We start from the raw sequence: 26,531 nt of genomic DNA, 5'->3' as shown, positions 1-26,531 counted from the left end.
ATCACCTGTTATCCAATTTACTCACTCCGTGCTCATTTTATTTTGTCAGTTTTTAGGCTAATACACCGAAACTAAATTTAGACTTACACAGGTTGGTTGAGTTCAATCACAATTCTTGTTAAGAAAGCTCATTTTTCAGGAAAAATACAATACAGCGCTGGGCCTTTCGTGCAACCATGCTCAAGAGCAGAAAGTCTCCATTCAGAAAAGGCAACATTCAAGTTTCTTTGGTCAGTTTATATTCAGTTGCACATGCCAGTGTGGGCCGAGTTTGATGGGTGATGAGTCAGGGGCTGTGGCAAGTTCGCAGGAGAGTTTGATTCCATCGGAGTGGGTGCTGGTTCGGTGAGACGTGGTTCCATGGGGGTGGGTGCTGATTATGGGCGATTCAGTGTGTGCGGGGGCTGTTGTTTTCCATCCCGTCTTTCGGCCTTGGCGATCACCTTTGGCGGGGTTCTTGGTTGTTTTCCTCCTGCCGCTCTTCCTCTGGCACCTCTACCGGTTTTATCTCCAAGTGTCCTTCCTGCAAACCATTCTTGCACATACATCCACTTCACCCACTGTCGCACACCGTCCATTCATCATCCTTTCAATTTTGTCATTTTGTACGGAATTACGTGAATTTTGGGTGTGACATTGTTAGAATAGGCCTCTTTGGCACATGTGATGAGCTAGGTAGCTTGAGCTATGCCGTTATATCGCTGTAACCCTTCTCTATCTTTATTAGCTTTCTCTTCTCTATGACACTCTTGGCACATATGTAGAAGTCACTCTCAGTTAAGACTACAAGGTTACACATTATCACACAAGCTAGGCAGAGTCGTCTCCATGCAGGAAGGCGGCCCAGAGTAGTATAAGAGCAGGAAGAGCTGGGAGTTAGACCTTCTTCCGCATCTCGCAAAAAGGGCTCCACAGCTGTGCATCGATCATTCTGGCATACATTAAATAGTCAAACTGTAAAGGCTGCCTCTTGGTAATTACTGTTAGCATATTGAGCATTAATGATAAAGAACTGGGAACCTAACAACATCATCAATTTGTTAATGTTCCCTGACTATGCAAAGTTCTTACTCACCACTTACCATGCATTTGTTTGTTTGTTTTTTTGACACTCCATGTACTCGCTTACTTTGTCACATTCTTAGTTTAATCATGCTTCCAACCATATCTTTTCATTGTTAGGCAAAACATTTCCCTCTGTCCAGAATATTCAGTAATAATACAAAGCTGGCGTCTAGCATTAGGCAACATAGCACATCTAGCATTAATCAAAACACAAGATATAATCAAGTACTGAAAATTTTTAGATGACTTTGGCAGTGTCCGTGATTTAGAAAAACATCAGGCATGCATTAAACAGTTCCTTAAGCTATTCAGGCAATATATAAAAAAATCATTTGTTATTTCAAAGTGCACAGAAATACATATCAGATCATAAAGTTATAAAAACCTTTGTCATTACCACATATCAAAAATGTCACCACTTACCATGCATTTGTTTGTTTGTTTTTTTGACACTCCATGTACTCGCTTACTTTGTCACATTCTTAGTTTAATCATGCTTCCAACCATATCTTTTCATTGTTAGGCAAAACATTTCCCTCTGTCCAGAATATTCAGTAATAATACAAAGCTGGCGTCTAGCATTAGGCAACATAGCACATCTAGCATTAATCAAAACACAAGATATAATCAAGTACTGAAAATTTTTAGATGACTTTGGCAGTGTCCGTGATTTAGAAAAACATCAGGCATGCATTAAACAGTTCCTTAAGCTATTCAGGCAATATATAAAAAATCATTTGTTATTTCAAAGTGCACAGAAATACATATCAGATCATAAAGTTATAAAAACCTTTGTCATTACCACATATCAAAAATGTCTAGTCTTCTTTATTAATTTGGTGTGTAGGTATAATTATATGCTTAAAATGTTTCTTATATTGATTTAATATGTGATTTTACTTGTCTGCTTATGTACTTTATTCAGTGAGGTTTGAGGATATCTGTTTTTGTAGCTAGGCAGGACTTTTTGTGTTTCGACCCCATTTCTTCAATACCAATACACAAACAATGGTGAGGATCAATATTGCTTAAGTAGTAGCTGAGATGATAACGGCAAGTTATTCCTGTGTTTGGTTATTGTTTACTTCTTGTTTTTTTTTTTTACTTTTAGATTACATTTTCAACTTGCAAATAAAAGTAGAAAAAAAAAGTTTGATTGATTGGCTGCTGTCTTGCGCATCTCTGCCATGCCTTATGTTTATCTGTTGTTCAGCTCAAAGCTGAGGACAGTTGTATCGCAGATCTTGATAATAAGAGAGCCTTATATATGTATATATTGTGCTTTGGAAGGTCAACTGGTCATTGGGGACCATTGCCTTGAGGAACACCAGCTTCTGGAAGTTGGTGCTTATTCGGCTTATGGATGTTGTCAGCGGAGCTATGGAAATGGTGTTGTACTTAATGACTACCCACACCTCCCTGTACTCCTTGGGGAAGAAGGCCAAGGAGTGGGCTTATTTTTGGGGCGTCCAAGAGTGTAGAGGGTTTCCGAAAACCTTTCATTACAAAAGTCAGCAGGCTACTGATATGACACGGCGTGGTCATTCAGAAATGTCTGTAATGTGGATGGAGCTAATGTGCCAATGTGTGCCACAAAACACTATTTGCCAAATGTTTGCCTGCTTTTTGGGTGAGTGACAGTTTGGGGGCGGACAAAATTCACTTCTGTCGGCGCTTGTACCATCAATGTTTCCATCAGTCATCAGCCCACCACCAAAACGTGAGTCTGTCAGTAGCAGACTGACGGACCTCCTGTTAGTATTAACAGACTTTCCACCACTTTTTATAAGATCAAACTGACAATCATGTATAAATATCGTACATAAGGCAGTCATTTTCCTCTTCTAATTAAAAAAACCTCTCCAGTACCAGCAGGTACAATTCAAGCCTGCAGCAAGAAGAAGAATAACTAGCAAAGTGATGAGTAGCCCAAATGCAATGACAGTCATACTGATGGCCCAAATATAAGTCTTCTTGGATAAGTCAATCAAGGGCGACATTAGGGCCAACCTTGCCCTTCTTGCTCGCTGGCGGTCCTGAGGTGGGTAGCGAGCTAGGTTGATACTTTCCATGGCAAGTGAACGGAGTAGACATGCCCTCTGGTGGCTCAACCGGTCAAAGGTGTGTTTGCCATGATAGAAGCCCATACCACTCTGACCTACAAAATGAAGCAGTCGTAATAAATAATAATAAAATCACAAAAAGCATGAAGAGCAGTGTAGACAATCATAATTTCATGAAATCCGGAAAAAAAAAAAACGGAAATAATAAAAATTTCACTTATTTTGTATAATCCCCATTTTCTTTCTAATCCATTTATTTGTTTTTCTTTCATTTATGTTTGCCTTAGAAAATTCTATAACTCTACAGTGATCCCTTGCCACTTCGCGCTTCACCTATCGCAGAGGCGCTACTTCACAGGTTTATGAGTGATGGGAGAACGCAATTTAAATCCACACTGAGAGCCCCTAAGCAATGTGTGTCACTGCAGACAAGCAGGGGAAGCGCAGCAGACAGCTACTAAACCGCTACTTAAGTGACCAAATCTAGACCCGTACTGTCTCAGTAATTATTGGCCGGTTTCAAATCTCCCATTCATAGCAAAACTTCTTGAAAAAGTAGTTGCGCAGCAGCTTATTGATTACATGGTCGCCAATAATCGATTTGAATCTTTCCAGTCTGGTTTTAGAGCTAATCATTCCACCGAGACAGCACTTGCTAAAGTGACTGAATATCTCCTCATAGCTAGGTATTCAAACACTTCATCGGTCTTATTATTACTCAATTTTAGTGCTGCCTTCGACACGGTAGACTTCAATATTTTACTAGAGCGCCTTAAAAGCTGTGTTGGTATTTCAGGGTCAGCACTACGCTGGTTCTATTCCTATCTATCAGACAGGACCCACCGAGTAGTCCATGGCAATGTGACCTCTGAGCTCTATAACGTTACGTGTGGTGTGCCGCAGGGATCGGTACTCGGACCAATTCTATTTAATATTCATATGATTCCACTTGGGGACATAATACGTAAATATAACTTTAGTTTTCAATGTTACCCGGATGACACTCAATTATATATGCCGTTATTGATGACAAATCCGGGGGACTGTTGTAATCTTGAGGCGTGTCTTGCGGAGATCAAACAATGTCTCTCAATTTCCTTCGTCTTAACCCAGATAAAACTGAGATGTTGATAATTTGTCCAGCTCGTTCTCACCACTTATTTAAGGAAACCGCTATAACTAAGGATAACTGTACTATCACTCAGCGTAATACTGTAACTAATCTCAGGGTAATATTTGACCAAACGCTCTCTTTTCAAAAGCACATTAAGAACATAACTAGAATTGCGTTTTTTCACCTCCGTAATATTGCTAAGATTCGTCCGATTCTTTCGACCGGTGATGCGGAAACTATTATGCATGCGTATACTACGTCGCGCCTGGACTACTTAAACGCATTATTCTCTGGTCTTCCTAAATCCAGTATCAAAAGTCTACTGTTAGTACAGAATGCTGCTGCAAGGCTGCTTTCACGGACAAGAAAATTTGATCACATTAGTCAAGTCAAGTCAAGTCAAGTTTATTTGTATAGCCCTAAATCACAAACAGTCTCAAAGGGCTTCACATAGCCAAAAATTGACAATTATTCTCAAAGCATCCCCTGATCATAAGCTCCCAAAAGGGCAAGGAAAAACTCAAAAAACCCCTGCCAGGGGAAAATGAGAAACCTTGAGAAGGGACCACAGATGGAAGGATCCCCCTTTCAGGATCACCAGGTTGTAATGGATGCAGAGAGTGCACAAGTAATACATAATATGAAAATCAATGAAAAAATGGATGTCGGCGGTGCCCTCGGTTGTCCTGGCCGTGTCTTCAAGGGGGTTGAGCTGCAGTTCCTTCATCTTGAATTGGTCCCCGAGAATCCAGCTAGCCGCGATCAGCTTTTGAGCCACCTAACCCCCTCCCCAGCCGGGGAGGGGGTGGGCAGAGAGAACAAAACAAACTCCGGCCAAATCGGCCATCACAAGTTAGTTAAAGGCCATCTCATAGAAATGTGTCTTTAAACGTGTCTTAAATGTTTCTACTGAGGTAGTAGTTCTAATATCCATTGGTAGGGCATTCCAAAGCTCTGGAGCCCGAATAGAGAATGCTCTAGACCCTGCAGACATTTTCTTGGCCCTCGGTATAACTAAAAGACTAGTGTTTTGCGAACGAAGGTTACGAGACGGAACATAAGGAACGACTAGGTCGACGAGATATGAAGGCGCTAAGCCATGCAGTGATTTATAGGTTAGTAGAAGAACCTTGAAGTCACATCTTAAATGGACCGGGAGCCAATGTAATTTGGCTAATATTGGGGTAATGTGATCAAATTTTCTTGACCGTGAGAGCATCCTCGCAGCGGCATTTTGCACTAACTGTAGACTTTTGATACTGGACTTAGGAAGACCAGAGAATAATACATTACAGTAGTCCAGGCGCGACGTAACGAACGTATGTATAATGGTTTCCGCATCCCCGGTCGAGAGGATAGGACGAATCTTAGCAATATTACGAAGGTGAAAAAACGCAATCCTGGTTATATTCTTAATGTGTTTTTGAAAGGAGAGCGTTTGGTCAAATATTACCCCGAGATTAGTTACCGTATCACTCTGAGTGATAGTCCGGTTATCTATAGTTATAGTGGTTTCCTTAAATAAGTGTTGATAACGAGTAGGACCAATTATCAACATCTCAGTTTTATCTGGGTTAAGACGAAGGAAGTTGAGAGACATCCATTGCTTGATCTCCGCAAGGCACGCCTCGAGATTACAACAGTCCCGTGGATCTGTCATCGATAACGGCATATATAATTGGGTGTCATCCGCGTAGCATTGAAAGCTAATATTATATTTACGTATTATGTCCCCAAGCGGAATCATATAAATATTAAATAAAATCGGTCCGAGTACCGATCCCTGTGGAACACCACACGTAACATTATAAAGCTCAGAGGACGTATTACCATGGACCACTCGGTGCGTCCTGCCTGATAGATAGGAATTGAACCAGCTGAGTGCTGAGCCTGAGATACCAACACAACTTTTAAGACGCCCTAATAAAATATCAAAGTCTACAGTGTCAAAGGCAGCACTAAGATCGAGTAGTAACAATACAGACGACGTATTTGAATCCATAGCTATGAGGAGATCATTAGTCACTTTAGCAAGTGCTGTCTCTGTAGAATGATTAGCTCTAAAACCAGACTGAAAGGAGTCGTATCGATTATTAGCGACCATGTAATCAATAAGCTGCTGCGCTACTACTTTTTCGAGAAGTTTTGCTATGAATGGGAGGTTTGAAACTGGCCTATAATTACTGAGACAGTCCGGGTCAAGATTTGCTCGCTTAAGTAGTGGTTTAATAATAGCGGTTTTAAAGGCTATTGGCACTATCCCAGAGGAAACAGACAGATTGATTATATTTAAGACGGACGGTCCTAAAATTGGAAATAATTCTTTAAGTAGTTTGGCTGGAAGCGGGTCGAGTAAACATGTTGTTTGTTTAGCCGTACTAACCAATTTTGTAAGCATTTCAAGGGACACGCTTTCAAAATTTGAGAGGGTTATTGCATGATCCCCAGCGCTAGTAACCAGCGGAGTGATTGGCATGGTATTCTTGATCTCGTCCCTAATGGACTCAATCTTTTGAGCAAAAAATTTCATAAACTCGTCAGCTGAGTGGAAGGAGCTATCGGGGGTCGGCTGGCGCAGAGTTAGCTTTGCCACTGTATCAAATAGGTATTTAGGATTGTTTTTATTAAGATTAATGACTTGCGAAAAATAACGAGTTTTTGCTAAAATTAGCGCATCTTTATATTTCAGGAGGCTGTCCTTCCATGCCTGATGGAAAACCTCAAGTTTGGTTAAACGCCATCTGCGCTCATGCTTTCTACATAATTGTTTAAACGTACGTGTTTCATCTGTGAACCACGGAGTTGGCCATCTACGGCGAGTTTTCAGACGTAGCGGTGCCACAGAGTCGATGGCTTTTAATAATGTCGCATTGAATTCATTTGTAAGATTATCGATAGAGCCGCTGTATGCGGGAAACATGGCGGTTGCCGGCGACAGTAACTCAGACAGCGCAGTTGCAGTCATGGAGTTAAAATTACGGCTGCTATAATTCCGATTGCTCTCTTGTCTTTGACAAGGAACTAAAATTTCAAATTTTATTAAGAAATGATCAGACAGAACAGTAGTGTATGGCAGTACTGCTATATTTGAGGTTGCTAGTCCCCGGGATAATACCAGATCTAAGGTATTTCCATTCTTATGCGTTGCTGCTTGTACAGCTTGCGTACAACCACACGTATCGATTAAAGTTTGAAATGCCGAAGTCAGTGGTTCTGACGGTGAATTCATGTGGATGTTGAAATCACCCATGATAACTATATTATCTGCATTTATCACTAGATCAGCCACAAATTCTGAAAATTCATCCAGGAAGCCAGAGTAAGCCCCGGGTGGGCGGTAAATAACAACAAGATAGAATGACGGTAACGCAGTGGATCGCACAATGAGAACTTCAAATGTTTTAAATACGTGAATTGAGCGAGGCCTAAATCTAAGCTCAGAATTTGAGATGAGGGCGACACCCCCACCCTTTTTTCGAGGACGTGCCACATGCGAGCTCACAAAATTTGGAGGCGAGGCCTCGTTAAGTGGCAGCAATTCATTAGGTTTTAACCAGGTCTCGCAAAGACCAAAAACGTTTAGATTATGTTCCGTGATAAGGTCATTAACAAGAACTGCTTTCGTATGAAGTGATCTAATATTCATAAAACCGAATTTAAGTGTAATCGGTTGATCAGGGTGCGTATCTATCGAAAGATTTTTAAACGGGATGCGAGTAAAATTGTGTTCTCTAGGCCTAATATCACCTCTCAAAAGTTTATTAGGGCGGTGGGATGAAACGACCGTGGGAATTTGATGATGAATATTTGTTACACATGTGAAGTTATCGAAAACAGGCACCGTTTCATCAGCAAGACCGGTCGGGACGGAGTGATTGGATTTGTCTACTACCCCAGTAGAAAGTGTGTTTATGTGTATTGCAGCACTATTTAAACTGTCGCGCTCTAGTCGACACGAGGAGCTATGTGTATGCTGAAAGTCTAGCCTAGCGCTAGTTAACTTTAACTTAACAGACTCCAAACCCATCCTCACAGGAGGTCTAATCACCTGTGCCCTGGCCTGCTCTAGAGTGACCTGTCATGAGAGGCTCAAACAGTAATCTATATTCCTAGAAAGAGTGAAGGCGCCTTCACGGTTAGGGTGAAGGCCGTCCTTCCTCAGCAGGTCGGGGCGGCCCCAGAAGGATGACCAGTTATCTATAAAATACAGTCCCTGCTTTTTACAGAACCCAGCCATCCATCGATTAAGGGAGACTAATCTACTAAACCTCTCATCAGTGCCTCTCCCAGGCAGGGGGCCAGAGACAAATACTCGATGCCGACTCATCTTTCTGGCAAGATCACAAGTCCTCGCTATGTTTTTCTTTGTGATCTCTGATTGTCTCATCCTAACATCATTGGAGCCGACATGTATCACTATGTCCGAGTAGCTAGTGTTGTTGGAACTACGCTGTTGACTAGGCCTATTGCGAGTCAGCTCCCTAAGATTAGCTTCTATGTCGGGTGCTCTGCCCCCAGGAATACACATTACCGTGGCTGGATTTTTAAGCGTAATGTTTCGGGTAATGGAGTCGCCTATGACCAAAGTGCGAGGGCCAGTAGACCGAGATGACTTTGGACGGCTATGCGTCATACCTGGCTCATCGCGATTAGCAAGCCGCTTGGGGCTAATGCTAACCGGGCTAGCGGGCTGACTACAGCCCGCGTCTGTGTCCGCCGCAACTACTGTTATCGCACTATTCTGCTCTAACTGGCGGACACGTCCCTCTAGCAGAGACAACCTCTCTAAGAGAAGGGTGCAATTGGTGCACGAAGCCGTACATACCTCTTGGTCCGCTGCCATACTTTGTGTCCGAAGAGCGACGATCTGTCAGAACAACCCGGAAGTGGCGCCGAAACATTACCCCAATATCAGCCAACTTACATTGGCTATCGATCCATTTAAGATGTGACTTCAAGGTTCTTCTATTAACCTATAAATCATTGCATGGCTTAGCGCCTTCGTATCTTGTCGAGCTAGTTGTTCCTTACGTTCCGTCCCGTAACCCCCGCTCGCAAAACGCTAGTCTTTTAGTGACCCCGAGGGCCAAAAAGATGTCTGCAGGGTCTCGAACATTTTTTATTCAGGCCCCAGAGCTTTGGAATGCCCTACCAATGGATGTTAGAACTGCTACCCCATTAGAAATATTTAAGACATATTTAAAGACACATTTTTACAATGGCCTTTAATTAACCTGTGGTGGCCGATTTGGCTGGAGTTTGGGTTCACCCCCCCCCCCCCCTTCCAGGTGACACCCAAACTGACAACGGCTGTCTGGATTTTTCGCGGACCAATCAGGATGATTGCACTATTAGGCGCACTTAAAACCTTACATTTTATTCAAAAAAAAAAAAAAAAAAAAAAACACAGAGCACCTTATATATGGATCAATTGATGAATTTGTTGATCCATACTGGTTGTACACAGCGCTCTGCCAAAATGTTCATGTAAATTACAAGGTCGCATCGCTTCCCAGCATTACAGCAACCTTGGTCATGGGGCGTCACTGAATAGCTGTTGTACCCGCGAGGCTATTTAATTTCAAAATAGGCTGTTCCGTTAATGTTTTCGAGCATTTTTACGGATCAATATCCACCAGAATCATAAATAAGCAGCACCGATGTGTTAAATCAGTCTCACTTTTTTCCCATAATAACACTTTTATGGGAGAGAGTTTGAGAAACGTAATTATTTACAGGGGGCTGCCATGACACTTTGCTGAGGCTCATGGGAGTCTGCGAGCTGAAGCTCATGGGAGTTTGCAGGTGGCTAATGCTATAATGATAGCTGCTATACGCACGAGGCTATTTCATCTCAAAATAGGCTGCACCGTTAATGTTTCGAGTAAATTTACGGATGGATATGGAAGAGAAACATAGGTAAGCAGTACCAATGTGTTAGATCGAACTTTAGTCAGTTCCGATCATTTTATAGGAGATAGTTTGAGAAACGCAATTGTTTACAGGGGGCTGCCACGACACTTTGCTGAGGCTTATGAGAGTCTGCGAGCTGAGGCTCATGGGAGTTTGCGGGTGGCTAATGCTATAATGATAGCTGCTATACGCACGAAGCTATTTCATTTCAAAATAGGCTGCTCCGTTAATGTTTCGAGTAAATTTACGGATCGATATGGAAGGGAAACATAGGTAAGCAGTACCAATGTGTTAGATCAAACTTTAGTCAGTTCCGATCATTTTATAGGAGATAGTTTGAGAAACGCGATTGTTTACGGGAGGCTGCCACGACACTTTGCTGAGGCTCATGGGAGTGTGCAAGGTGAGGCTCATGGGAGTTTGCGGGTGGCTAATGCTATAATGATAGCTGCTATATGCAAGAGGCTATTTCATTTCAAAATAGGCTGCTCTGTTTATGTTTAGAGTAAATTTACGGCGCGGTCACAATAATGCGTCCGGCGCGCTACGGTTGTGCGGTCGGATGGAAATGACGAAAAATCAGCCTCCTACGCAAGGAGTAGGAATTTACGGAGCGATATGGAAGGGAAACATAGGTAAGCGGTACCAATGCGTTAGATCGAACTTTACTCAGTTCCGATCATTTCATAGGAGATAGTTTGAGAAACGCGATTGTTTACAGAGGGCTCATTGGTTATTGGCTAGTGGATGCATACCGCAACCCTAGTCAACCTCAGTTTGTTGCAGTATAGCTTCTATTTTATGCGCCTTTTAATCCGGTGCGCCCTATATATGAAATAATTTCTAAAATAAAAAAATCAATGAGGGTGCGCCTTATAATCCAATGTGCCTTTTGGTGCGAAAAATACGGTATGTGTTCAATGTGCCCTCTCTGCCTCCGTTGCAGCCTGGTCATCCTGGAAGGGGGATCCTCCCATTTGTGGTCCCTTTTCAAGGTTTCTCATTTTTTACCCTGTAGGTTTTTTTTTAGTTTGTCCTTGCCCTCCTGGGAGTTTAAGATCAGGGGATGTTCGAGAATAATTGTCAATTTTTTGTATGTGTGAAGCCCTTTGAGACTTGCCTGTGATTTAAGGCTATATAAATAAACTTGACTTGACTTGACTAGAGCAGCAAACCAGGTAGTCCAGGTGCATTATTAAAAAAAGTGATGCAAATTCAATAAAATAAAATAAAGCAAACTCAATAAAGCATTTCAAAAGTCAGGGATGTTCTGCATTAGTTGCACCTCTGCTTCACACAACCTGTTGGTACATTGAAAAGCTTGAATGAAACGTCCTGGGACTCTGAATGTGTCTTTGAAATGTATATATATGTACGTACGTATATATATTTTTTTGTCAAGCTAAAGTAAAAAAGACTACGGAGTATACAACCAATCTTTGTACTGTATTATCGTTCCAGCTTGACAAGCAAATGTGTTTGTCTTTGGATGTCAACGTATGGAAAACATGACTTGGCAAAGAAAAAAATAAACCTGAGTGACGTCATTACCCCAGACAAGTGAGTGAGTGTCATCCTATAATGCCTCACTGTTTAATGAGATCTTTTCCCTTTATTTCATGTTTCAAAACGAAGAGTTGTTAGTTGTGTGTGTGAATTTTAGTTGGGAAAAGAGTCTTTTACATTTTTTGTTTGTAAGAAACAAATTGTTTCGTTACACTTGCACCACAGCTGAATAGCTGTTGATTTAACGCTTGGTTCATTTTCCCTCAATGGTATTACTCTTGATGCATATCATTGTCTAATACGTTGAGGAATATTTTGTAAATGGTCTTATAACACGTGTCTGAGGCTAAGGCAAATGAAAACACGCACGCACGCACACACATATTTTATACATATAAAATAAAAAATATTTATTTGTTTTTAAAATACAATATTTTATATATAAAATATATATCTAAAAAAATATATATACGTACATATATATATATATATATATATATATATATATATATATATATATATATATATATATATATACATTCATATATATATATATATATATATATATATATATATATATATATATATATATATATATATATATATATATATATAAACATACATACATACATCTTCTTCCACTTATCCAGGGTCAGGTCGCGGGGGCAGCAGCTTTAGGAGGGACTCCCAGCCTTCCCTCTTCCCAGCTACTTCATCCAGCTCATCCCGGGGGATCCCAAGATGTTCCCAGGCCAGCTGAGACACATAGTCTCTCCAGCGCGTCCTGGGTCATCCACGGGGTCTCCTTCCGGTGGGACATGCCCGGAACACCTCCCCAGGGAGGCGTCCAGGAGGCATCCTGCTCTTCACCCTGCTGACGCATGACTGCACTGCGACCTACAGCGACAACCGCATAGTGAAGTTTGCTGACGACACGACTCTGGTGGTTCTCATCACCAAGGGCGACGAGACTCAGTACAGGTTGGAGGTTGACCTTCTGACCGCGTGGTGCAGAGACACCAACCTCCTGCTGAATGTCAACAAGACCAAGGAAATTGTTGTTGACTTCCGGAAGGGTCACATCCAACACCTGCCACTGACCATCGACGGTGCTGCGGTGGAGAGGGTGAGCAGCACCAGATTCCTGGGGATACACATCAGTGAGGACCTCTCCTGGTCCGCCAACACCGCGTCACTGGCGAAAAAAGCTCAGCGCCGCCTGTACTTCCTGCGGAAACTCAGGCGAGCAAGTGCTCCTCCGGCCGTCATGACTACATTTTACCGTGGCACCATTGAGAGCGTCCTCTCCAGTTGTATCGCTGTCTGGGGTGGTAGCTGCACTGAATACAACATGAAGACCCTGCAGCGCATAGTGAACACGGCTGGTAAGATTATTGGTGCTTCACTCCCCTCCCTGAAGGCCATTTACACCTCCCATCTCACCCGCAAGGCGACCACGATTGTGAGTGATGTGAGTCACCCCGCTCACTCTTTGTTTGATCTTCTGCCCTCTGGGAAGAGGAACAGGAGCCTGCGCTCCCGCACCCCCAGACTCTCCAACAGCTTCATTCTCCAGGCTGTTAGGATCCTGAACTCTCTTCCCCCTCCTGCGTAGCGTCCTGTACTTATTTATTGTGTTATTTGTTTATTTATTATCTATTCATCACTCTTAATTATTCTTTGTTTTTGCCTTCTTGTTTTATTTTCTTGTGTTGTTTACTTGTATGTATACATTGTGAACTATGTCTTGTCACCGTGGGATAGTGGGAACGTAATTTCGATCTCTTTGTGTGTCTTGGCATGTGAAGAAATTGACAATAAAGCAGACTTTGACTTTGATAGATATATATATATATACATACATTGGGGCAAAAAAGTATTCAGTCAGCCACCAATTGTGCAAATGGACACTTGTGTGTGCGTGAACTGGGAAGGGACGGAGGAGACACACTCGCAAGCGATCATGAGCGTTGCCTCATGTGCGTGTTCACGTTAGGACGAGTTTCATTTCTGCGGCTCGCTCTGGGGCGCGTGGGTCCCCGCGACAGTGCCAGCGGGCCACTTACAAGACTCTCAGAAAATTTTAATATTGTGATAAAGCTTTTTATTTTCTGCAATGCAATTAAAAAAACAAAAATGTCATACATTCTGGATTCATTACAATGTACTGAAATATTGCAAGCCTTTTATTATTTTAATATTGCCGATTATGGCATACAGCTTAAGAAAACTCAAATATTCTATCTCAAAATATTAGAATATTTCCTCAGACCAAGTAAAAAAAAGATTTATAACAGCAAAACAAAATCAAACTTTTGAAAATGTCCATTAATGCACTTAGTACTTGGTTGAGAATCCTTTTGCACGGATTACTGCAACCAATGCGACGTGGCATGGAGGCAATCAGCCTATGGCATTGCTGAGGTGTTATAGATGCCCAAGATGCTTCAATAGCAGCCTTTAGCTCATTTGCATTGTTGGGTCTGGTGTCTTTCAAATTCTTCTTCACAGTACCCCACAAATTTTCTATGGGGTTCAGGTCAGGGGGATTGGTAAGCCAATCGAGGACAGTAATGCCATGGTCAGTACACTATTTACTGGTGGTTTTGGCACTAGGGGCAGGTGCCAGATCATGCTGGAAAATGAAATCATCATCTCTGTAGAGCTGTAATGAATCCAGAATGTATGACATTTTTGGTTTTTTAATTGCATTACAGAAAATAAAGAACTTTATCACAATATTCTAATTTTTTGAGACAGTCCTGTATTATTTATTCTATGACACAATGCTTCGGGCCAGCCCCAAAACATCACTGCTCTAGAGGAGATCTGCATGGAGGAATGGGCCAAAATATCACCAACAGTGTGTGGAGAACCTTGTGAAGACTTACAGAAAAAGTTTGACCTCTGTCATTGCCAACAAAGGGTATATAATAAAGTATTAATATGAACTTTTGTTATTGACCAAATACTTATTTTCCACCATAATTTGCAAATAAATTCCTTAAAAATCAGACAATATGATTTTCTGGATTTTTTTTATTTTATTTTGTCTGTCATAGTTGAAATGTACCTATGATGAAAATTACAGGCCTCTCTCAGCTTGTGAGTGGGAGAACTTGCACTATTGGTGGCTGACTAAATACTTTTTTGACCCAATGTATATACCAGGCATAACAAAGTATTAATATAAACTTTTGTTATTGACCAAATCCTTATTTTCCACCATAATTTGCAAATAAATTACTTAAAAATCAGACAATATGATTTTATGGATGTTTTATTTTTATTTTGTCTGTCATAGTTGAAGTGTACCCTATGATGAAAATTACAGGAATCTCTCAGCTTGTAAGTGGGAAAAGTTGCACAATTGGTAATATATGTATATCTATCTATCTACAGTATCTCACAAAAGTGAGTACACCTCTCTCATTACTGTATATCTATCGATCGATCGATCGATTTTTCTATCTATCTATCTATCTATCTATCTATCTATCTATCTATCTATCTATCTATCTATCTATCTATCTATCTATCTATCTATCTATCTATCTATCTATCTATCTATCTATCTATCTATCTTTGCTTCAAGATGGCGGCGCGCACAGACGCAGCGGCTTACGGCTCTCCACGCCAGTGCTCTTTTTTCCTTGCCTATATTGTTTTATTTTCACTCTTTGGCACACTCTGTACTGGGAATCCCAAGTACACTTTCCACTCGCTCACGGACATTGAATACCAAGCACGGATACCTATTTCAAGTGACTTTCACCGCAAGCACAACATCCCAGACGAGATTGCGAGACCACCGGGGTCTTCGTGGATTGTTGTCGGGTCTGGGAGGCGACGCAGGCGAAGAAGAGAGAGGAAGCAAAAGCGAGGCCGTCGGTCTGGCCTAATGCTAAGGCTACGTAAAAAACCGCACAAGCCGCCTCTCCCGAGCCTGTTTCTCTCCAACGCCAGATCCCTGCTGCATAAAATGGATGACCTGGATCTACAGCTCACGGGAAACCGCTACGTCCGGGACCGTTGTGTGATTATTATAACCGAAACCTGGCTGCGCCCGAATATCCCCGATGCTAGCATGCAGCTAGCAAGCCGCTCCCTGCTACGCGCGGACAGAACATTGGACTCCGGTAAACGCAGAGGTGGGGGGCTTTGTATGTATGTGCACGATAACTGGTGCAACAATGCGACCATCGTAGGCAGCCACTGCTGTCCGGACCTCGAGTACATGGCAGTCAGGTGCCGGCCTTTTTTCCTCCCGAGGGAGCTAGCTGTTGTTATCGTCATTGCTGTTTACATTCCACCCGACGCTGACGTAAGCACGGCACTCTCTCTCCTGCTGAGAGCTGTGAGTGAACAACAACGGGCTCACCCTGATGGCTTCCACATTGTAGCGGGGGATTTTAACAAGGCCAACTTAAAGACTGTACTGCCGAATTTCCACCAGCACGTATAGTGCGCTTCACGGGGTGAGAACACCCTGGACCATGTCTACACCAACATCAAACATGCATACAGAGCTATCCCCCTCCCCCACCTCGGGCAATCAGACCATCGGTCCCTCCTGCTCTTCCCTGCCTACACCCCCCCTCAGACGCAAACTCAGACCCACCTTAAGGACCATCACCTCCTGGCCTGAGGATGCACTCCACAAACTGAAAGACTGTTTTCAACGGACAGACTGGGACCTGTTCGACCACCAGGAGCTGGGGACACACACAGACACAGTTCTGGGCTACATCCAGTTCTGCGCCAGCAATGTGACTGTGACCAAAACCATCCGGGTCTTCCCTAACCAGAAACCCTGGATGTGCAGCCAGGTCCGCTCTCTCCTCAGAGCCCGCGACACCGCCTTCAGGTCAGGAGACAGAGCTCTGTACAGCGCTGCCAGAGCTGAGCTGAGGAGAGGAGTCAAACGGGCGAAAGCGGACCACAGACAACGCATCGAGTCCCACCTGTCCAGCAACAACAGCCGTAAGGTGTGGCAGGGCATCCAGGAGATCACCAACTTCAGGGGCAGTGCCGCTCAAGTCGAAGACCAAGGCGCACAGCTGGCAGAGGAGCTAAACAGCTTCTTTGCTCGGTTTGGAACATCCCAGCAGCACTCCCCTGTCCCTGCCCTGCCCCCTCCCCCACCCAGCTCTGATATCACTCCACTCACTGTTCAGGAGCACAAGGTCAGAAAGGTGCTCCTTGCAGTGAATCCCAGAAAGGCCGCAGGCCCGGATGGGGTCCCCGGCAAGGTGCTGAGGGCATGCGCTGAGGAACTCGCCCCCACCTTCACCACGATCTTCAACCGCTCCCTGGCCCTGGCAACCGTCCCGCCCTGCCTGAAAACCTCAACCATCATCCCAGTGCCGAAGAAGTCGGCCATCTCTAGCCTGAATGATTATCGACCAGTGGCCCTCACTCCGGTGATCATGAAGTGCTTTGAGAGGCTGGTTCTTCAGCACATCAAGGATTATCTTCCCCCACACCTCGACCCCCACCAGTTTTCATACCGGACCAACAGATCCACAGAGGACGCCATCGCCGTAGCCCTCCATTGTGCGGTGAACCACCTGGAGCAGCAGCAGAGCTATGTCCGGATGCTCATTGTGGATTACAGTTCGGCATTCAACACCATCCTCCCGGACAGACTCACCACAAGGCTGGACACTCTCGGACTCCCCTCTCTCACATGTGCCTGGATTAATGACTTTCTGACCAACCGACTCCAGGCTGTGAGAGTTGGCTCCCGCCTCTCCTCCACCCGTACGCTGAGCATCGGCTCCCCACAGGGCTGTGTGTTGAGCCCCCTCCTCTTCTGCCTCTACACTCACGATTGCAGACCGGCTCACAACCACAACCGGATTGTCAAGTTCGCCGACGATACCACTGTGGTCGGTCTCATCTCCAATGGCGATGAGGTAGCCTACAGAGAGGAGGTCCTGGAGCTGGTCGACTGGTGCTCTGAGAACAATCTCGCTCTGAACACCAAGAAGACCAACGAGCTCATCATAGACTTCAGAAGGCACAGCCCTGAGCCAACTCCCCTCTTCATCAACGGCGAGCAGGTGGAGAGGGTCCACAGCACCAAGTACCTGGGCGTCCACATCTCTGACCGGATCTCCTGGTCAGAGAACATCACCACCATCGTCAAGAAGGCTCAGCAGCGGTTACACTTCCTGAGAGTCCTCAGGAGGTACAACCTCAACACCGACCTGTTGCTGACCTTCTACCGATCTTCCATTGAGAGTCTACTGACCTACTGCATCGTAGTATGGTTCGGCAGCTCCACCGCCGCTGACAGGGAGAAGCTGCAGAGAGTGGTGAAGGCAGCCCAGAGGATCATCGGCCGCCCTCTCCCCTCCCTTACGGACATCTACACTACCCGCTGCCTCAGCAGGGCTAAGGCCATCTCAGCGGACAGCTCCCACCCTGGCTCCGCCCTGTTTGACCTGTTGCCCTCTGGGAGACGCTACAGGCAAATGAAGACCAGGACAAACAGACTCAAAAACAGTTTCTTTCCCCAAGCCATAGCCGCCCTCAACTCCAGCCGACACTGATGACACTTTCCTCCTGCACTACTACTGCACTTTGTCCGCACTACTGTTCCGATTATTCATCTGCTTTTCTATTAGTCGATTACTTGACTATGTTACTCGTATCTACCTCATGCACTGGATGGAGGTCTCCAATTTCATTGTACTATGTAGAATGACAATAAAGGTTTTCTGATTGTGATTCTGATCTATCTATCTATCTATCTATCTATCTATCTATCTATCTATCTATCTATCTATCTATCTATCTATCTATCTATCTATCTATCTATCTATCTATCTATCTATCTATCTATCTATCTATCTATCTATCTATCTATCTATCTATCTACAGTAGCTCACAAAAGTAAGGACACCCCTCTCATTTCTGCAATGTTTTAATTATATTTTGTCATGGAACAACATTGAAGAAATGACACTGAGACAATGTTAAATAGTCACTGTAGAGCTTGGATAGCAAAGTAAATGTATTGTTACTTCAAAGTAACTCAAAATACAACAATGACTTTGTAAAATGCTGGCAATAAAAGTGAGTACACCCCAACTGAAAATGTCAAAAATGGACCCAAATGTCAATATTTTGTGTGGCCACCATTATTTTCCAGCCCCGCCGGAACCCTTTTAGGCATGGAGTTCGCCAGAGCTTCACAGGTCACCCCTGGAATCCTCTTCCACTCTTTCAGGATGACATCACGGAGCTGGTGGATGTTGGAGACCTTGCTCCACCTTCCATTTAAGGATGCCCCACAGATGTTCAATAGGGTTTAGGTCTGGGCGACATGCTTGGCCAGTCCATCACCTTCACCCTCAGCTTCTTTAGGAAAGCAGTGGTCGTCTGGTTGTTGTGTGTTTGGGTCGTAATCGTGTTGGAATACTGCTCTGCAGACCAGTTTACAGAGGGAGGGGATCATGCTCTGCTTCAGTATTCCACAGTACATGCTGGCTTTCATTGTTCCCTCAATGAACTGTAGCTCCCCAGTGCCAGCAGCACTCATACCACCCCAGACCATGACGCTCCCACCACCATGCTTGACTGTAGGCAAGACACACCTGATACACACCTGTGCTCTTATGCTTCTGTGTGTATTTAGTCAGCGTCTTCCCCTTGTCTTGTGCCAGTGCGTCTTGTCTCGTCAGGAGTACCAGCGATCACGTAAATCTAAAGATACTTTTGACAACCTTGTTTATTTTGTGAAGACACCTTAGTAGTCTCACTTTGCTCAGAGAATTTCAGTTTTGTTTTGCCACCTTGTTTTCCCTCTTTGAGGTGTTTTTGGTTTTTGCTGGCTCAAGCCTGTCAGAATAAATTCCTATTTTTTTGGTCACTCTGCATCCGAGTCATCTCCTTGATCCTAGCCGGACAGTACACACTGGCCAGGCATGGACTCGGCAGAGTCGGAGCAGCTGACCGCTGCGATACGCTCCCAGGCATCGCGGCTCGCCCAACACCAGGAGCAAGTGGAGGCTCTGGGTCTTGGAGTCCAAGGGCTCGTGACGAGTCAGGAAGACAGAGGGGTGGTGGCTACTCAGGTGGGCCTGCTGAGCAAAAAGATGCTGGAAGTTATCTCGCTTTTGACCGCGGGATCAGCGGCGGCACCCAGTCCACCAGCTGCCTTCCCTGCCATTGCTCCCATTGCCGTAGGCTCCAGACTGGCTCCTTCTGAACACTACTCCGGGGAAACCGGGCTCAGTAGATCATTCATTACTGAGTGCGAAATGCATTTTGAGCGTTTTCCAGGTGAATTCCCCACGGATCGCTCCCGGGTAGCCTTTATGATCCTACCTAATGGGAAGGGCCCGGGTGAGGGTGACCGCCGAATGGGCTAGGGATTCCGCCACATGTCATTCCCTTCATGCCTTCAGCGAGGCCCTGCGTTGGGTGTTCGATCCGATCTCCTCAGACCAGGAGAAGGCTCGGGAGCTATGCCGGCTTACCCAGGAAGTGAGTCTGTTGGGGACTATGCGATCCGCTTCCGCACTCTGGCCGTGGAAAGCGGGTGGAACCCCATGGCCTTGTATGACATCTTTCTCAGGGGCCTTTCGGGGCCCTTCCAAGATCAACTCATCCCCCTCGACCTCCCCACCGACCTCGACGCTCTCATTGCCCTAGCCATTCGCACCGATAATCACCTACAGGAATGGAAGAGGCAGCGCGTATCCAGGAACGCACCTGTGCTCCCTCACACACCTGTGGCCGTACCTTCACTCCTCGGGGTGCACCACCACACACCGAGTCAGACTCAGCCATCCCCCGGGATCGAACCCATGCAGTTGGGCAGAGGAGGAAACCGAGGAGGAAAGGCAGCGCTGACGCCAGGAGGGTAGATGTTTTTATTGCAGTGCGCAAGGACATATCCTCCCCTCCTGCCCGGTGAAGAAAAACCTGATGGTGAGTAATTTTTCTGGCACAAACCAGAAAGTTCGGGACCAACCCATTGGCACTATTACTCACCTAGGAAAAGACACTGACATTGGGGTGCTAATAGACTCTGGGGCCAATGAGGTTTTGCTTGAAGATTGGGGGTCAAGTCTGAACTGTTAAACACTACCGTGAAAGCTAGGGCACTCTATGGTAAAAGCTTTTTGATATTACTTACATAACCGAGCCCATCACCCTGTTTTTTGGCAACCATGAGAAATTTAAATTGTATGTAGGAAAATCCCCTATGAACCCCCTTATCCTCGGATACCCATGGTTAAAACGGCACAACCCAATCATAGACTGGAAAACCGGAGAGATAAGGGGATGGGGATTACATTGCAATATTTCATGTCTCATATCTAACCTCCCGATGGCCTCTAAAAGTGAATCTGACCATGTTTATGCTTCCTCCACCATAGACCCAGAAACCCTAGGCCTGACCGGAGTCCCAGATTGTTATCACCAACTCGCAGATGTATTCAGTAAGGTGAAGGCCACCTCTCTACCGCCCCATCGCCCATATGATTGCGCCATTGAGCTCTTTCCCGGCCCTACCATACCCAAGGGGCGGCTCTATTCCCTTTCGGCACCCGAAAAACAGGCCCTGAATGACTATATTGATGCGTCTCTTAAAGCAGGTCTAATTAGACCATCATCGTCCCCTGCAGGGGCATGTTTATTTTTCGTAAACAAGAAAGACGGTACCCTACGCCCATGCATAGACTATAGCCCACTTAATCAGATCACGATTAAGAACAGATACCCCCTTCAAGTCAAGTCAACTCAAGTTTATTTGTATAGCCCTAAATCACAAACAGTCTCAAAGGGCTTCACATAGACAAAAATTGACAATTATTCTCAAAGCATCCCCTGAGCTTAAGCTCCCAAAAGGGCAAGGAAAAACTCAAAAACCCCTACCAGGGGAAAATGAGAAACCTTGAGAAGGGACCACAGATGGAAGAATCCCCCTTTCAGGATCACCAGGTTGTAATGGATGCAGAGAGGGCACAAGTAATACATAATATGAAAATCAATGAAAAAATGGATGTCGGAGGTGCCCTCGATTGTCCTGGCAGTGTCTTCAAGGAGGTTGAGCTGCAGTTTCCTCAACTTGAATTGGTCCCCGAGAATCCAGGTACCCGCTATCAGCTTTTGCGCCACCTAACCCCCTCCCCAGCCATGGGGGGGCAGAGAGAACAAAAACAAACCCCGGCCGAAGCGGCCACTACAAGTTAGTTAAAGGCCATCTCATATAAATGTGTTTTAAATGTTTCTACTGAGGTAGCAGTTCTAATATCCATTGGTAGGGCATTCCAAAACTCTGGAACCCGAATAGAGAATGCTCTAGAACTTGCAGACATTTTCTTGGCCCTCGGTGTAACTAAAAGACTAGCGTTTTGCGAACGAAGGTTACGAGACGGAACATAAGGAACGACTAGGTCGAGGAGATATGAAGGCGCCTTCCTCTCATGACAACAGTTTTTGACCAACTGCAACAAGCTCAGGTGTTTACAAAGCTAGATTTGCGCAACGCCTACCACCTAGTGTGCATACGAGAGGGGGATGAATGGAAAACGGGATTTAATACTCCCAGAGGACACTTTGAATATCTAGTGATGCCGTTTGGCCTCACCAATGCACCCGCGGTATTCCAGGCTATGATCAATGACGTACTGGGAGATTTCTTGGATCGTTTTGTATATGTATATTTGGACAACATTCTCATCTATCCACCAGATTTAGAGAGGCATAAAACTCATGTTAAGCTGGTATTGCAATGCCTCCTCGATCACCAACTTTATGTCAAGGCCGAAAAGAGCGAGTTTCATGCCGATACTGTATCTTTCCTCGGCTTTATCATAGCCCCTGGTAAAGTGCAGATGGACCCGGCAAAAGTAAGTGCGGTGACTAACTGGCCTACACTTGATAGCCGCAAAAAGGTGCAGCAATTCCTCGGCTTTGCTAAGTTTTATAGGCGGTTTATCAGAGGCTTCAGCGCTACAGCAGCTCCATTGCATGCTCTGACTTCCCCTAAGGTTCCATTCTGTTGGACGACGGAGGCGGAGGCGGCATTCCAGGAGCTGAAGAGACGCTTCACCTCCGCTCCCATCCTCACACTCCCCGACCCATCCCGCCAGTTTGTGGTGGAGGTTGACACATCCAACCAGGGAATCAGGGCCATCCTGTCGCAGAGGGCCCAGAGCGACAAAGCTCCACCCATGCACATTCCTGTCCCGACGGCTGACATCCTCAGAGCAGAACTACGATGTGGGGGATCGGGAGTTGTTGGCTGTCAAATTAGCCCTGGAAGAATGGAAACACTGGCTGGAGGGAGCACAGCAACCTTTCATGGTTTGGACTGATCACAAGAATCTACAGTATATCAAGAAAGCTAAACGACTGAACTCTCGCCAGGCTCGTTGGTCCCTGTTTTTTAATCGATTCAATTTCTCTTTGTCTTACAGACCGGGGGCCAAAAACACCAAACCAGACGCACTTTCACGCATATTCAGTCCGGATCCTGTGGCCACGGAACCAGAACCCATTCTTCCACCTCATTGTGTGGTTGGAGCAGTTACCTGGCCAATAGAAAATCTGGTGAACCAAGCCAATCAAGCCAAGCAAAACAATCCGCCACCTAAGGGCTGTCCAGGAAACCGACTATACGTTCCCCCAGCGCTGCGCCCCCAGGTGGTTCATTGGGCACACACGTCTCGGCTCGCCTGTCACCCAGGCGTACGAAGAACCATGTACGTGATTCGGCAGTGGTTCTGGTGGCCATCCATGGAGCCGGACGTCCGAGAATACATTGAAGCCTGTTCCGTCTGTGCCAGAAATAAGAACCCGCACGGAGCCCGTGTGGGCCTGCTGCATCCCCTCCCCATTCCATCTCGACCGTGGGCCGAGATGTCTATTGACTTTGTTACAAGGCTACGTGTGTCTAAGGGAAAAACAACTATTTTAACTGTAGTAGATAGATTCTCCAAGATGGCTCATTTCATAGCCTTGCCTAAATTACCTTCGGCCAAGCAAACAGCGGAGGTCATGATGAACCAGAATTTTAAAATTGATGGATTCCCACGAGATATCGTCTCTGACAGAGGTCCCCAGTTCACATCTAGATTTTGGAAAGATTTTTGCAAATTTATTGGCGCTACGGTGAGTCTCACATCGGGTTATCACCCGGAGGCTAATGACCAGACGGAGCGCATAAACCAACAGCTGGAAACCGGTCCCTGTTGCCTGGTGGCCCAAAACCCCTCGTCATGGAGTAAGAATCTTACATGGGTGGAGTACGACCACAATGCCCTGCCTACCACTGCTACCGGGATGTCTCCCTTCCAGTGCGTGTTTGGTTACCAGCCCCCGGTCTTCCCTGAAACTGAGCAAGAGGTGTCCGTTCCCTCGGCGCAAGCCTTGGTGCGCGGCTGTCATCGCATTTGGTCTGTGGCACGAGCCACTTTGATCCGCCAAGGGGACAGGGTCAAGAGGATGGCAGACGGCAGGAGACGACCGGCACCAATCTACCAGCAGGGCCAACAAGTCTGGCTGTCTACAAAGTACCTTCCCCTCCAGGTGGATTCCAGGAAGTTGGTACCTTGTTTTGTTGGACCATTTCCCATCTCCAAGGTTGTTAACCCAGCCACTGTGCGTCTTTGCCTGCCCAGGTCCCTTTCCGTTTATCCCACCTTTCATGTCGGTAAGATCAAACCGGCCAAGGACAGTAGTATGGTGCCAGACCCTGAACTGCCACCGGCTCCACGTACAGTAGAGGGGGGGCAGGCTTACACTGTGAAGAAACTATTGGTGGTGCGCAGGAGAGGTCGGTCGGGGCTGGCAATTTCTTGTGGACTGGGATGGGCCGGAGGAGCGCCAATGGGTGCCTACAAGTTTTATTTTGGATAATGAGCTGTTTGCTGATTTTTATGCTGACCATCCTGATGCTCCTGGTCCGTCTGGGATTCAACCCTGGGGGGGGGGGGGGGGGGGGGTGTTATGTCATACCGTTATGATTTGTGGGTTGTTATTGTCTTGTTTTTTGTTGTATTGTCACTTCCTGTTTTATTTTGATAAATAACTCTTCTTTCGTTTCAGTTTGTGGGCCCTTCCTCTGTGCGTCAGTCTGATTGTCCTCCCTGATCCTAATTGTGTGCACCTGTGCCCTGGATCCTATTTGTGTGCACCTGCGCCCTTACCCTTCTGTGTGTATTTAGTCAGCGTCTTCCCCTTGTCTTGTGCCAGTGCGTCTTGTCTCGTCAGGAGTACCATCGATCACGTTAATCTGAAGATACTTTTGAGAACCTTGTTTATTTTGTGAAGACACCTTAGTAGTCTCACTTTGCTCAGAGAATTTCGGTTTTGTCTTGCCACCTTGTTTTCCCTCTTTGAGGTGTTTTTGCCGGCTTAAGCCAGTCAGAATAAATTCCTATTTTTTTGGTCACTCTGCATCCGAGTCCTCTCCTTGATCCTAGCCTGACACTTGTCTTTGTACTCTTCACCTGGTTGCCGCCACACACGCTGGACACTGTCTGCATGGCTGTCGTCCCAGGAAAAGACTCTTCTAAAAAAGATGCACAAGGAGGCTCGCAAAAGGTTTGCTGAGGACAAGCAGTCTAAGGATATAGGTTACTGGAACCATGTCCAGTGGTCTGATGAGACCAAGATAAACATAATTTATTCAGATGGTGTCCAGCGTGTGTGGTGGCAACCAGGTGAAAAGTACAAAGACAAGTGTGTCTTGCCTACAGTCAAGCATGGTGGTGGGAGCGTCATGGTCTGGGGGTCATCATGGAAGAGTGGAAGAGGATTCCAGCGGCGACCTGTGAAGCGCTGGTGAACTCCATGCCTAAAAGGGTTACAGAGGTGCTGGAAAATAATGGTGGCCACACAAAATATTGACATTTGGGTCGAATTTTGACATTTTCAGTTGGGGTGTACTCACTTTTGTTGGCAGCATTTTACACATTCATTGTTGTATTTTGAGTTACTTTGAAGTAACAATACATTTACTCAAAAAGCGTACTCACTTTTGTTGCCAACATTATACACATTTATTGTTGTATTTTGAGTTAGTTTGAAGTAACAATACATTTACTTTGCTATCCAAGCTCTACAAGTGACTACTTAAATTGTCTCAAAGTGTCTTCAAAATTTGAAGTGGCAACAGGCTGTGAGAAGCAGAGGTACAACTAATGCAGGAGATCCGTGGATTTTGAATTGCTGTATTGAGTCAGCTTCATATTTTTAAGTGTTTGTGTATTGTTTTTTTGAATAATGCACTTGGCCTAAATAGTTTGCTGATGTGCTTGACTAATTTTGTTTTAAATTGCAATTATCAAGTACGCTTCACGAATGAGAATGTGGATTTCAAATGTTAACTTCGTGTATTCAACTTTGTGAGTGTGTGTGCGTGTGTTTGTTGTGTGTGTCTGTGTGCGTGCGTGCGTGCGTGCGTGCGTGCGTGCGTGCGTGCGTGCGTGCCTGTGTGCTGTCCATGCATAAAAATGTTAAGCCATCTTACCTATACCACCAAATGGGAGTGAAATGAGTGTGTAGTGCATCATAACATCATTAACGGTCACTCCTCCACTTGTCGTCTCTTTAATCATCTTTTTAGTGACCTTAAATAAAACAAAGATATCAGACATTAAAAATTAAAGAAAAAGAAATAAAGTGTCCCTATAAACTACTATATTAATTTTCCCCCTGGTCCACAAGGCAAAGTAGAGCACCAAATAAACTAGTATTGGCTCATGAGTGAACGATTCGCTCAAAAGAACGAATTTTTTCAGTGGACGAATCACTTCTTGAAGTGACTGCATTTCCCGTTCATGACGAGAACGGGTCAGTGAGTGAGTGATTTGCTTTCCCGTTCATAGCGAGAACGGATCAGT

At 45.1% G+C, this 26,531-nt stretch overlaps 1 protein-coding gene across 9 annotated transcripts in view; it reads right to left on the bottom strand.

Moving 5' to 3' along the window:
* Positions 1 to 1,125: 1,125 nt before the first annotated feature.
* LOC148394796 (aldehyde dehydrogenase family 3 member A2-like) overlaps positions 1,126 to 26,531 on the bottom strand; it is a 108,641-nt gene continuing 83,235 nt past the window's right edge. For 5 of the 9 annotated variants that reach the window (XM_088381597.1, XM_088381600.1, XM_088381598.1 and 2 more), the window contains 2 exons: positions 26,159 to 26,258; positions 1,126 to 3,223 (listed from right to left, as the gene is read on the bottom strand). In XM_088381597.1, the coding sequence (XP_088237723.1) occupies positions 2,910 to 3,223; positions 26,159 to 26,258 (414 nt within the window). In that variant the 3' untranslated portion in view covers positions 1,126 to 2,909. Of the gene's footprint in view, positions 3,224 to 8,338; positions 9,216 to 24,606; positions 25,484 to 26,158; positions 26,259 to 26,531 lie in introns of those variants that run through there. The other 4 variants (XM_088381603.1, XM_088381605.1, XM_088381602.1 and 1 more) reach the window with 3 other exon arrangements.

The sequence above is a fragment of the Syngnathus floridae genome, chromosome 7 (assembly GCF_059516105.1).
Source record: "Syngnathus floridae isolate MCC-2025c chromosome 7, RoL_Sflo_1.0, whole genome shotgun sequence".
NCBI lineage: Eukaryota > Metazoa > Chordata > Actinopteri > Syngnathiformes > Syngnathidae > Syngnathus > Syngnathus floridae.
This window is presented reverse-complemented; position numbering and strand designations above follow the sequence as displayed.